The sequence below is a fragment of the Carettochelys insculpta genome, chromosome 3, assembly GCF_033958435.1.
Source record: "Carettochelys insculpta isolate YL-2023 chromosome 3, ASM3395843v1, whole genome shotgun sequence".
NCBI classification, from domain to species: domain Eukaryota; kingdom Metazoa; phylum Chordata; order Testudines; family Carettochelyidae; genus Carettochelys; species Carettochelys insculpta.
The window spans coordinates 68,294,529-68,306,671 of record NC_134139.1 but is presented as its reverse complement, the minus strand read 5'-3'; the positions used below and the strand labels follow the sequence as shown (position 1 = coordinate 68,306,671).

At 46.5% G+C, this 12,143-nt stretch overlaps 1 protein-coding gene across 7 annotated transcripts in view; it reads left to right on the top strand.

The window, feature by feature from the left end:
• Positions 1-12,143, top strand: part of SDCCAG8 (SHH signaling and ciliogenesis regulator SDCCAG8) — a 160,133-nt gene that overhangs the window by 89,990 nt on the left and 58,000 nt on the right. For 5 of the 7 annotated variants that reach the window (XM_074990092.1, XM_074990089.1, XM_074990091.1 and 2 more), the window contains one exon: positions 1,812-1,920. The exons of the other annotated variants lie outside the window; for them this stretch is intronic. In XM_074990092.1, coding sequence (XP_074846193.1) covers positions 1,812-1,920 — 109 coding nt within the window. The remainder of the gene's footprint in view (positions 1-1,811; positions 1,921-12,143) is intronic. 7 annotated transcript variants of the gene reach the window in all.

Below are 12,143 nucleotides of genomic sequence, written 5' to 3'. Positions count from 1 at the left end.
GTCATCTTTTTTCCATTCTGTCCAAAGCATCTGCATACGGGCATCTCTTGTTTGGTGCAAATTAAGGAAGATTCTAAGGTCAATAGTTACAGAAAGTAATGAATATAAAATCGTGGTCTCTGTGCATTTGCCACTGGACCTAGGTTTATGCGTTGACCTCGTATTTGTCAAATGCTGGTTGTTAGACTCAAAGATGAAGAACTAAGGTGATGTCTACACTACGAGTTAATTTGATTTTTAAACTTGTTCTTATGAATTCAAATTTAAGGGTCCACAAGCCTTGAAATTTGCCCCATCACTTTTCTGTGTCAAGTTCCCACATCCCCATAGCCCTCTGCAAGCTCAACATCGTGAGCAGTGCACTGTGGCTACCTATCCCACAGTGCCTTAGCCCTGGTTGCTTGTGGATGTTTCATGTTAGAATCCCAGAATGAAAGCACTGTCCCGGAATTCAGAGCACCCAGTAACACAATTCAGACCTTCCCCAAGCCCACCCGGCTTCCCTTTGCCACACCTCCTCTGCGGAAGTTGGTGTAACAGTGGGCAGCTGTGCTGTCAGCCCTGTCCACCCCCACCCAGTTCACTCAGCTGCACATCCACTGTGGATGCTAGCATAGCGGCGAGCAGCTGTGCCTTCAGCCCTCCCCTAAACCCATCCAGGTTCCCTGTGCCACACGTCCTCTGTGGATATTGGGGTAGCAGGGGACAACTGTGATATCAGCCTTGTCCACTCCTGCCCGGTTCAGTCAACTGCACGTCTGGACCTTTACATTTGCAGGCCTGGGCACTGCAGAATTCACATTCTAATTCTGATTCAATCAAAAATTCATGTGCTTCCTGTGACCTTCTTCCTGTGCACCTGGATAGATAGCAGAGGCGAAGGAAGCAGCTATACATGGAGGGTCACTGCATAGCTTTGTGGGATAGATAGGGGACACTTCTGAAGGCTGATAAATTTGAATTGAACACAGTGGTGCTTCCACACTAGCTTTTATTCGAAATTTTAAATTTGAAATTGATGCTATACTCAACCTGGTAATATCACCATTTTGTTATAGGTATTAGGGTCACTAATTCGAGCTAATGGTATTTACAGTGAAGACAATGATGTTTTTAATATTGAGCTAACACCTTTAAATTTGATTTTATCTCATAGTGTAGGCTCAGCCATTATAAGTTGATTTCTGCAAAGACAGATAATGTACCTTCGGCTGTCCAATGTGGATATTATCACTCCTGACCCTGTACCTGTTGAGTTGGTAGATGGAGGACTAAGTCCAGAGTTTATTAATCTCATGCCCCTCACAAACACAAAATTCATTCTGAAACTTAAGAAATGCAAACAAGCAAGAGTGAATATGGCATTTATGGTAGTTGGCATAAAAGATTTTGGTCCATTATCACGTCAGATAGCATCTTTGGTGAGTTGCTTTTGTGGATGAGACTGCTTGCTCATCCAATGGGAAAGATGCAGTAATGATAACTGTTTGAATATCTGATAATATGAGGGGTTGCTTATGCTCCATTTATGATTTCAAGAGGAGTAGAGGGCACACTGTACCTTAAAAGATTATGCCCTAATGTGAAGTTAAGTTAAATGCTTGTGGTTGTCTGAAGGAAGAAGTAGCTTAGATTTTTTTTTTCCTGTCCAGAAAAAAGTTTTTGCTATTCTTTGGTAAATTGTGATTAGGGCTTTATCCCATGTTGAGATTAATTTAAACTATTTAGAAGGAGGAGTGAGAGGAATAAGAATATTTAAAATCTTTGTATCCAAGTCATAATTTTATAAATATTAAAAATATAATTTCTAGTGAATGAGCTGGATTCTTTGCTGACCTCCCAAAACACATTCATAGCAAAATTAAAGGAAGAATGTTGTACGCTAGCAAGGAAGCTGGAACATGTAACAAAAAAACACAGGTAGGTGTCATTTTTACACTTACACTGATACTTAGAAATTGTTTACTCTGTTTGCTATTTACATTTGTATTCATTACTCTCTTCCTCTAAAACTTGTCATCCAAATTTGTTACAGTGTCTACAACTTGAGAGACCAAAATGGATTTTTGGCCTTGGTATTTCTAATTTTACACTTTTCAAATGGTGTTTGTGTTTTAAATCACTTGAACTATTCAGATCTGAGAAATCACATATTGTATTCATATTAGGCTTAATATTCTTCAAAAATAGTACATTTTCAGTCAAATTGCTGCAATTCTAATATTTATTTGAAATTATGCAAAAAACAATAAATATTAGGTTAAAGATCATCCTGTCACCTGAAGCTGAATTTTCTTGTGTAGCTGGGGTTAAATAACTTAGAATGTTTCCATAATTCATTTAGTTTCCAGTAGTACACACTACCTAGTGTTTCTGGATCTTCAACGGATCTTTAACAGATCTTCCCTCTCAACAAGCTCTTTTGAAAATTGCTGCTAAGTAAATATGTTTTCTATAGCCTTCATTCATGTGGCATTCTCATTGGAATAAATGACAACTCTGCATGTGGAGCATCTAAAAATTAGTTGTGTAAAAGTAGGAGTTTAATGTTGCATTCTATTCATATACAGTATAGTGTTATGTCATGTTTACAGTTATCTCTTAGGCTATAAGAATATTATCCTTCGAAGAGAATGTTGTGGTTCTAGTCCTGAGATTCTGTGTACATATGTGATGTTAATAAAATAAGCCACTTGATTTTGTATTACAAAATAGCAAAACTCATGTCTTTGCAGAGAGTCTGCCTAGGCCTATCCACCATTAAAATTTACGTGCAGATCTCAGTGGATTTTGAGTTGAGTATAGACTTGATGCATGCTCTTCATTTGGGGTGAATTGAGGAAGGGACTAAAAACGGAGAGAATGTCAAATGGATTGCCTTAAAAAGAAATTTCCTTGTTGCAAATGTCATGCTGGTTCCTTGGGAGGTGAACAAGTAACCCTTTCTCATGCCAATCTGCTTTTTAGGTTGTCCTCCTTTGTTCCAATATCAGGTGATACTTGATGCCATAATTGGCTGCAGGCAGAGTAATAATATAAAATAATTGAAATAAGATTTATTCCATCTGTCCACATGGCAGACAAAGGGCTTCTGACGCAGGAACAAACCTTCTCAAGTAACATATGAAGTATGGAGGCAAAGAATGAACAATACATACTTTTTTATAAAAATAAATATCAGCGGTTCTTCTTCAAGTTATTGGTCATGTCCATTCCAAGTTGGGTGTGCGTGGGCACATCCCCAGTCACCAGAAGCTTTTTGCCCTAGCCAATAGCCATAGAGTCGGTATGGCAGCTCCTCCCCCCACTCAGTTTCTTCTTGCTGTGCTGCCGGTCATTGGAGCTCTTGCGCTCTCCTTTCTAATTCAGTAGCTAGTAGCCTATTGTAATGTAAATAGTTCTCAAAGTAGGGTTAATAGTTTTTAGGCTTGTGACTCCACTACCTCCCTACTTCGAAGGGAGGATGGTAAGTAGGGTGTTGGGAGTTTATTAATGAAGTGCTGCGGTGCTTATGCAACACTTCATTAAGCAATCCCCCCTACCTCCATGCCAACTTCGAAGTGCCAGCTTGTGTCTAGCCATGGGTCACCCACCAGTACTTCGAAGTGCCTGGGGTACTTGAAAGTCCCTTTACTTCTCAATTTTGACCCTTTTTTTTAACCTCAGTTTTGAGGAGTAAAGGGACTTTGAAGTACCCCGGACACTTTGAAGTACTAGTGGGTGACCCGCAGTTAGATGCAAGCCAGCACTTTGAAGTTTGACAGTTCGAAGTTGCCATGGGGGGAGAATTTGCTTAATGAAGTACTGCATATGCACCTCAGCACTTCATTAATGAACTCCCAACACTCTACTTACCATCTTCCTTTCAAAGTAGGGAGGTAGTGTAGACAAGCCCTTACAGTTTAATAGTTAGTCTTCAGTGTCTTCACTAATAGCCAAGGCGGGGCTGTCTGTCCCCCTAGGTGAAGAAGAATGCGTTGTTCCCCAGGTTTTAAGACTTGAGCATACTTTTGCCATAGTTTGAACAAGAGTGACCCCCATTCAGCTTTGTCTGATTTGCTTGGGGGAAGGACACTTGAATGACTGCTGCTCAGTTTGTAATGCCTTTAATCCCAGAACTTTGAAAGGTAGGGCCCAACAACTTAAAGTCCTGCTAGTGGTGGTGGCTCTTAAACCCCAGGAGTCCCCGATAGGAGTGGAGAGTGGAGCCTCCTTGGTGCAAAGTGACCCGTCACCGTCTACCACAGTGCTGTCCAAGGACTCTTAGCACCAGGAGCAGGCACAGGCACTGTCGCCGTCTTGGCACCATAGGAGTCAATCCCTGATGCCGAAGAACAGGAGGCATGAGAAGCATAGTTTGCCGACATCCAAGTGTGGTGGCCATAAGTCTAAGGCTCCGGTGTGCATTGTCAAAGGGCAGGAGATGCGCATGTTGCAGCCAGTGCAGAGTGGGAGCCCACAGGTGCTGGACTTGCCCTCAACACTAGAGGCATTTCGAGCAGTGCAAGACATTCTTCAAATGACTGTACCGTGTCCATCCCATCAGTAGAGGACCAGTGCCTTAGCATACAGACTGAGCGGTTGGGGCCTGTGGACATTATTCCCATGCCAACCCCCACACTCACGTCGACCCCAGCACCAACACCATACTTGGTGCCAAGCGCTCAGGTGCCAACCCATCAAGGAGTGACTTTGGGCCAGTTTCAGGTGCCCTTTGTTCCAGCACCAGCACAGTCATCGGTGCCCTTGACATCAGCGCAGACTCTGGTGGTCCTACCGTGGTCGTCTGCTTCTGAATCGGCATCGGAGTTGGATTTGTCGTACTCAAGCTCTGGGCACAATGGCTTGAGAAGGTCACACCATAGTTGTTGCAGGCATCATAGTCTTTGTTCAGACCATAGGGGTTGGCCACCAGCTTTGCAGGTGATGCGTCAGTGGCATTCTGGACCCGTGGGAGTTTCACGAGACTCAGGGTCAGAGTGTGGGTGTAACTTCAGTGATGCTGGGAGCCCCCCAATCCCTCACTCAGCACCGTCGGCGTCGATCTCATCAGCATTGATGTTGACACCATCGCAGCAGGACTTGACCCCAATGGTGCCAGCACAGTCGGTGATTGTACCTCAAGTGCCCGTAGGGCAGGCACCAGCCCCGGCTCAAGTACAGGGTGTGGTACCAGTGCCATTGGTACTGCCTGGTGGTTCTTCTGGTCAGCAGTGCCTGCTCCACCCTTTATGCCTCCCAGTTACCCCATAATTCCTGTGTGGGGGCCAGTTGATGGAACAGGTCCCTGCTGCCCTTGCCCTCCAGATGGAGGTGGAAGTGCTATCATCCTCTTTCTCCCCAGATGCAGCAGTGGCAGGCTCATCGGCGTCACTGATGTTGGAGGATGGTAGGACGTTTCTGCAGCTACTCAGGAGAGTGGCCGAGAACTTGGGGGTGCAGGCAGAGGAGGTCCAGGAAGAGATGGACCTTGTTATGGATGTGTTATGCTCTACGGGGCCCGCTAGGATAGCTCTGCCCATAATCAAAACAATTGCCACTACTGCTAAAAATGATTTGGCAGACCCCTGCTTCTGTCCTTCCTATAGCCCATAGCAATGAGCGACAGTACTTTGTTCCATCCCAGGGTAATGAAGATCTGTTTACCCACCCCGCTACTGACTCTCTGGTGGTGGACACTGCACACCACAAAGTGTACCAAGGGTTCCAGGGTCCCTTCCTCAAAAATAGACACACTGAGCTCTTGGACCTCTATGGGAGGAAGGTTTACTGAACAGGAGGGTTACAACTGAGGATTGCTAACCAGCAGACCTTGGTTAGCAGGTATGCCTACAACACAGTCAGTGCCCTATGTAGGTTCTCAGAACTGTTACCACACAAAGCCAAGCAGGGCTTCACATTGGTAGTAGAGGAAAACAGACTGGTCTCAAGGGCTCTAGATGCTGCACGTGCTGCCGTGAGGGTTACGGCTTCTGGAGTGGCGATGAGCAGGGGGGCATTGTTGCAGGTTTCAGGCCTGCCACATGAGGTTCAGCAAACAATCCAGGATCTCCACTTAAATGGCCCTACCTTTTCTCAGACAAGACAGATGAAAGACTGCATAGTCTGAAAGGCTCCAGGGCCACCCTGCACTCCACTGGCCCTTCATACACATGCCAACCAACACAGGCAATTTAACCCCCATCCATAGCAAAGACAGTTTCTGCAGCCACAAAGGGTTGGGACTAGAAGGCAGAACAGGATGGGCAGACAACATTCAGGCCAACAGCTGCAGGACCATCAAACGGGACCATAGGTCCAAGCTCCAGTTTTGATGGCACAGTCAAGAGCATTGAGCTGGTTTCACCAGCTCCAGCCTCCCTGCTTTTTTCATTCCACCTATCCCCTTCTACCATACATGGTGCAGCATCACCACAGACCAGTAGGTCTGGTGTATGATAGAGAGGGAATACACCATTCAGTATTCTTCATATCCCCCTTCCCAGCCCCCTTCCCTGTCCTCCTTCAGGGACTTCTCTCTCAAGATCCTGTTACAGCAGGAATTACATTCCCTCCTGGGTTCGCGGGCTAGAGAAGAAATGCCTCCCAGGTTCAAGGGGTAGGCATTTTACTGCTGGTATTTTCTAATTCTGAAACCAAAAAGGGGTCTGAGGCCCATTCTAGACTTAAGAGATCTGAACGAGTTTGTAAAGAAGATACTCCTGGTGCTGGAGCAGAGGGATTGGTTCGCGTTTCTTGACTTACAGGGTGCATATTTCAATTTACCCTCCTCACAGGAGGTTTCTCAGGTTCATGGCAGACGGCAACCATCATCAGTTCATAATACCACCTTTTGGTTTGTTGGTGGCCCCGAGGATCTTCACCAAATGCATGGCAGTAGTAGCAGTGCACCTGCGCAGGCAAGGGTTGCAGCTGTGCCTCATATGTGGATGACTGGTTGATCAAGGGTCATTCCAGGGAACGGGTGTTTCAGCATGTACAGTTGATTTGTCAAACTATTGTAAGCCTCAGTCTCTTGAGCAACGAGGCAAATTCTGTCTTGCTCCCATCTCAGTCGGTAGAGTTCGTAGAGGCTGACTGGACGTCAGGTGTGCCAGGGTGTTCCTGCTAGAAGACAGGTTCAAAACCATGGGGGCTGTCATCCGGGGCATCCTGGCAGCTCCCACCACGATGGCCAGAGGCTGCCTGCATCTGCTGGGTCCCATAGCAGCATGCACCTTCTTGGTACAGCACACCAGGTTGAGAATGTGCCCTGTGCAACTTTGGCTGGTGTCAGTGTATCCCCTGTAAGAGACAGTTTAGACTCAATAGTTACAATGCCACTGCTGATCCTGTCAACCCTGCACAGGTTGTTGGAAGAGCAGATTGTCCTCTCAGGAGTCCCCTTTGCTCCTCAACAACCCTCTCTTTCCCTGGTAACAGATGCTTTGGACCGGGGCTGGGGGGGGGCACACCTGGGGCAGCTATGAACCCAGGCTCTGTGGGGCGTCTCAGACCTTCGGCTCCATATAAATGTGAGGGAGATCAGGGCCATCAAACTAGCATGTGTGACCTTCAAGGCCAATCTGGCAGGGCATTGTGTGTCAGTCTGTACAGACAACACAACAGCAATGTACTATAGCAACAACGAAAGGGTGCACACTCTTCTCCCCTGTGTCACAAGGCCGTGATTCTCTAGGACTTCTGCATGCAGCACAACCTCATGCTGCAGGGCCATTACCTGCCAGGTGTGCACACTTTGCTAGCAGATCAGCTCAGCATGTCCTTTATGGATCACAAGTGGTCACTCCATGCAGAGGTTGTTTGCTCTGTTTTCCGGAGGTGGGGTTATCCCCAGGTGGACCTGTTTTCCTCCCACCTCAGTGCAAAATGTGGAATGTTTTGCTTGTACCTCAATCAGAGCCCGGGGTCCTGGGCAGATGCCTTCAGTGTCCCATGGTTGGGTAAGCTGATGTATGCATTCCCTCTAATTCCGCTAGTCAACAAGGTCCTTCCCAACATTTGGTTAGAAGGAGGTGCTGATCATCCTGGTGGCACCAGCATGGGCCCGTCAGCACCGGTACATGAGCTCCTGCACCTGTCTATCTGTAAGCCCATGACATTAACAGTTCGACCTGATCTTTTGATGCAGCAAGAGGGGAGGCTGCAGGACCCCAGGCTCCAGTCGCTGCATCTTACGCTGTGGATGCTCCATGGCTGAGAGAACATGAGCTGGCCTGTTCGGATCCCATAAAGAAAGTATTGTTAAATAGTAGAAAACCCTCCATGAGGGGGACTTATTTAGCAAAGTGGAAAAGGTTTTCGGAGTGGGTGTCTCGCAGAGGGCTACCCCTTCTCACAAGCCGCCATCCCGGTGGTTTTAGATTACCTGTGGGAGTTGGTCCAGGAGGGCTTGCCCCTCTCCTTGGTGAGAGTGCAGCTGGCGGCTATCTCAGCCTTTCACACGGATCATCTTCTGTGTTCTCAGATCCTGTGGTTAAAGTTTAGAGGGAATTAGGCCCCTGGTTGAGGAGCCACTGCCCCCGTGGGATCTTAATTTGATGTTAGCCAGGCTTACAGGGTCCCCCTTTGAACCCCTGTCTACCTGTTGCCTGCTGTTTTTATTTACAAAACAGCATTTTTGGTGGCAGTTACTTCTGCCAGGAGGGTATCAGCGTTGTGGGCACTTTCAGTAGATCCCTTGTATACCGGATTCCACAAAGATAAGGTTAGGCTGAGACCTCACCCCCATGTTCTTACCGAAGGTGGTCTCTGCATTTCATGTTAACCAAGACATTTCCCTGCCGATATTTTACCCAAAGCCACATGCCTCCCTGAGAGAGCAATGTTTACATACCTTGGGTGTTAGAAGGGCACTGGTCTTCTATGTGGATTAGGACTAGTCCCATTAGAAGGATGCAGCAACTGTTTGTGGCAGTAGGTGATAGGTTGAAGGGCCTTCTGATCTCCTCCCAGCAGATTTTTCTCCTGGCTAGGGACATGCATCAGGGATTGTTATAAGCTTATGGGGGGTTCCCCCTCCTCCACTCAGGGCTCACTCCACTAGAGTGCAGGCATCTTCTGTTGCATATTTGGTACAAGTGCCTATCCAGGACATCTGTAGGGCATTGCAGTGGTTTGAGTTGGGGGCTGTAGGTACTGACCAGTGGTGTCCTGTTGTTTGGTTTTTTTGGGCCTATCTTGAAGTAGTTGGTTTCTGGGTACTTGTCTGGCCCTGTCAATTTGTTTTTTACTTCCCCTGGTGGGTAATTCAGGTTTATGAATATCTGGTAGAGATCTTACAGTTTTTGGTCTCTGTCAGTAGGATCAGAGCAAATGCAATTGTTTACAGTCAAGCCCTTAGGTACAGTGTATCTTATTGTGTGTGCAGGATGGAAGCTAGAAGCATGTAGGTAAGTATAGCGGTCAGTGGGTTTCCGGTAGAGTGTGGTACTGATCAGGCAATCATTGACTTGTACTGTGGTGTGCAGGAAGTGTATTTCTTGCATGGAGTGGTCAAGGCATAAGTTGATGGTGTGGTGCAGATTGTTAAAGTCTCTGTGGAATTCTTCTAGAGTCTCGATACAGTGGGAGTAAATCATAAAGATGTCATTGATGTATCATAGGTAAAGGAGGGGAAAAGGGATGAGAGCTGAGGACTCGTTGTTCCAGGTCAGCCATAAATATATTGTGGGGCCATGCGGGTGCCCATAGCAGTTCCACTAATCTGGAGGTATAAATTGTCTCCAAATCAGAAATAATTGTGGGTGAGAACAAAGTTACAGAGGTCAGACACCAGGTTGGCTGTGGTGACATCAGGGATGATATTCCTGATACCTTGTAATCCATCTTCACATGGAATATTCGTGTACAGAGCCTCTACATCCAGGGTGGCAAGGATGGCGTTGTCAGGAAGTTTTTTCCAATGTTTTGTGATTTCCTCAGGAAGTCAGTGGTATGTCAGAGATAGCTGGGAGGGTTGGTGGCGTAGGGTTTGAGGAGGGAGTCTACGTAACTAGATAGTCCAGGGGTGAGGGTGCCAATAACCGAAATCATAGAGCATCCGGGGTTTCCAGGTCTGTGGATTTTGGGGAGTAAATAGAATAATCTAGGTCGGGGCTCAGATGGTGCGTCTGAGTGAATAAGATCCCGAGTAGCAGCAGGGAGTTCCTTAAAGTAGTAGTTGTAATTTCTTTTGGAATTCCAAAGTGGAGGAGAGAGGTCTATAAAATGTGGTGTTGGAGAGTTGTCTGGCTGCTTCCTGCTCATAGTCTGACTTATTCATAATGACAACAGTACCCTCTTTGTCAGCTGGTTTGATTATAATGTCTGGGTGATTTTTGAGACTCTGTGCAAGTGCAAGCTGGTAACCATTTTGGAAGAGAAGGTGAGAAGACTTGAGACCCAAATATCAATCCTCTATTCCATCAGAGAAGGTGAACGCTTTCTGGATAGAAGGCACTCTATAGTACTGCAGGAACAGCAGGCTGCTCAAAACAAGGTGGAGGAGTGGAAGCATGTTACCTCCAGGAGGAGAGAACCAATTCAGGTCTCTCCAATTCCAGTGGTTAAGTGCTTTCAGTCTCTCTGCACAGGTGATACGATGGAGATAGCTGGGGCTGATACCTCACAGGGAATGGATCAGAAGGAGATCCCATGGTTTCTAAGGCATGGGATGCGCAGTCCTAGAGTTACAGGTTCTGCGGCCACCATCACTAAGAGAAGAAGACAAGTGTTGGTGGTCAGGGACTCCCTCCTAAGAGGGATGGAGTCATCCATCTGCTGTCCAGACCTAGAATCCTGGCAAGTTTGCTGCTTGCTGGGAGCTAGAATCCTGGACGTTAGAATCTCTGCCAAAAATCGGCAAACCTGTAGATGATTACTTCTTCCTACTTCTCCCTGTAGGAGCTAATGATACAGCCACAAGCGATCTTGACAAGGTCACTGTGGGTTACAAAACCCTAGGAAGAAAGATCAAGGAATATGGAGCACAAGTGGTGTTCTCGTCCATCCTCCCTGTGGAGGGAAGGTGTCCAGGTAGGGATTGTCGAATCGCTAAGGTAAATGCATGGCTGCGTAAGTGGTGTCACAGAGAAGGATTTAGTTTCTTTGACCATAGGATTCTCTTTCGTGAACAAGGATTTCTGGAAGGAAATGGGATCCACCTAATGAAGAGAGGAAAGAGCATCTTTGCGAGCACGCTTGCAAATCTAGTGAGGAGAAGGGCTGTAAACTAGAGTCATTGGGGGGTGGTGACGCAAGCCCTTAGGTACATGGGGAAGGACAAGGGAACAATACAGTAGGTTTCCTGCTTGAAGAAGAGAAAGTGGACCATCAGTCACTTCTCTAAGGTGCTTGTACACAAATGCAAGGGGCCTGGGGAACAAACAGGAAGAATTAGAGGCCCTGGCACAGTCAAAGAAGTATGACATGGTTGGAATAACGGAGACTTGGTGGAATGATTCGCATAACTGGAGTATGGTAATGGAAGGGTATAAACTGTTAAGGAAGGGCAGATGGGGAAAAAGGAGGAGGAGATGTGCTCTATGTGAGGGAGCAGTATGATAGATCAGAGTTTAAGGAAGGAGAAAAGCCAGTTGATTGCCTTTGGGTTAAGCTTAGAGGCGGAAACAACAGAGGTGATGTTCTAGTTGGTGTTTGCTATAGACCGCCAGATCAGGGAGATGGGGTAGATGAGGGCTTCTTCAGACAATTATGAGAAGCTTCCAAATCACAGGCTCTGGTTCTCATGGGAGACTTTTATCATCTGAACATTTGTTGAGAGAGCACTACAGCAGCACACAGACAATCCAAGAAGCTTCTGGAGAATGTTGGAGATAAGTTCTTGGTGCAAGTGCTGAAGGAAACGACCAGAGGCTGTGCACAACTTGACCTGCTGCTCACAAACAGGGAAGAACTCGTAGAAGAAATAGAAGTGGATGGCAACCTCGGCTGCAGCAACTAAAAGATGGTAGATTTCAGGATCCCGACAAAAGGAAGAGAGGTGAGCAGTGATATAGAGACCTTTGATTTCAAAAGAGCAGACTTTGATTCCCTGGGAGAACTGATGGGCAGGATCCCTTGGGAAATGAAGATGAAGGGGAAAAAGAGTTCAAGAGAACTGGCAGTATTTTAAAGAAGCCTTACTTAAAGCACAGGAACAA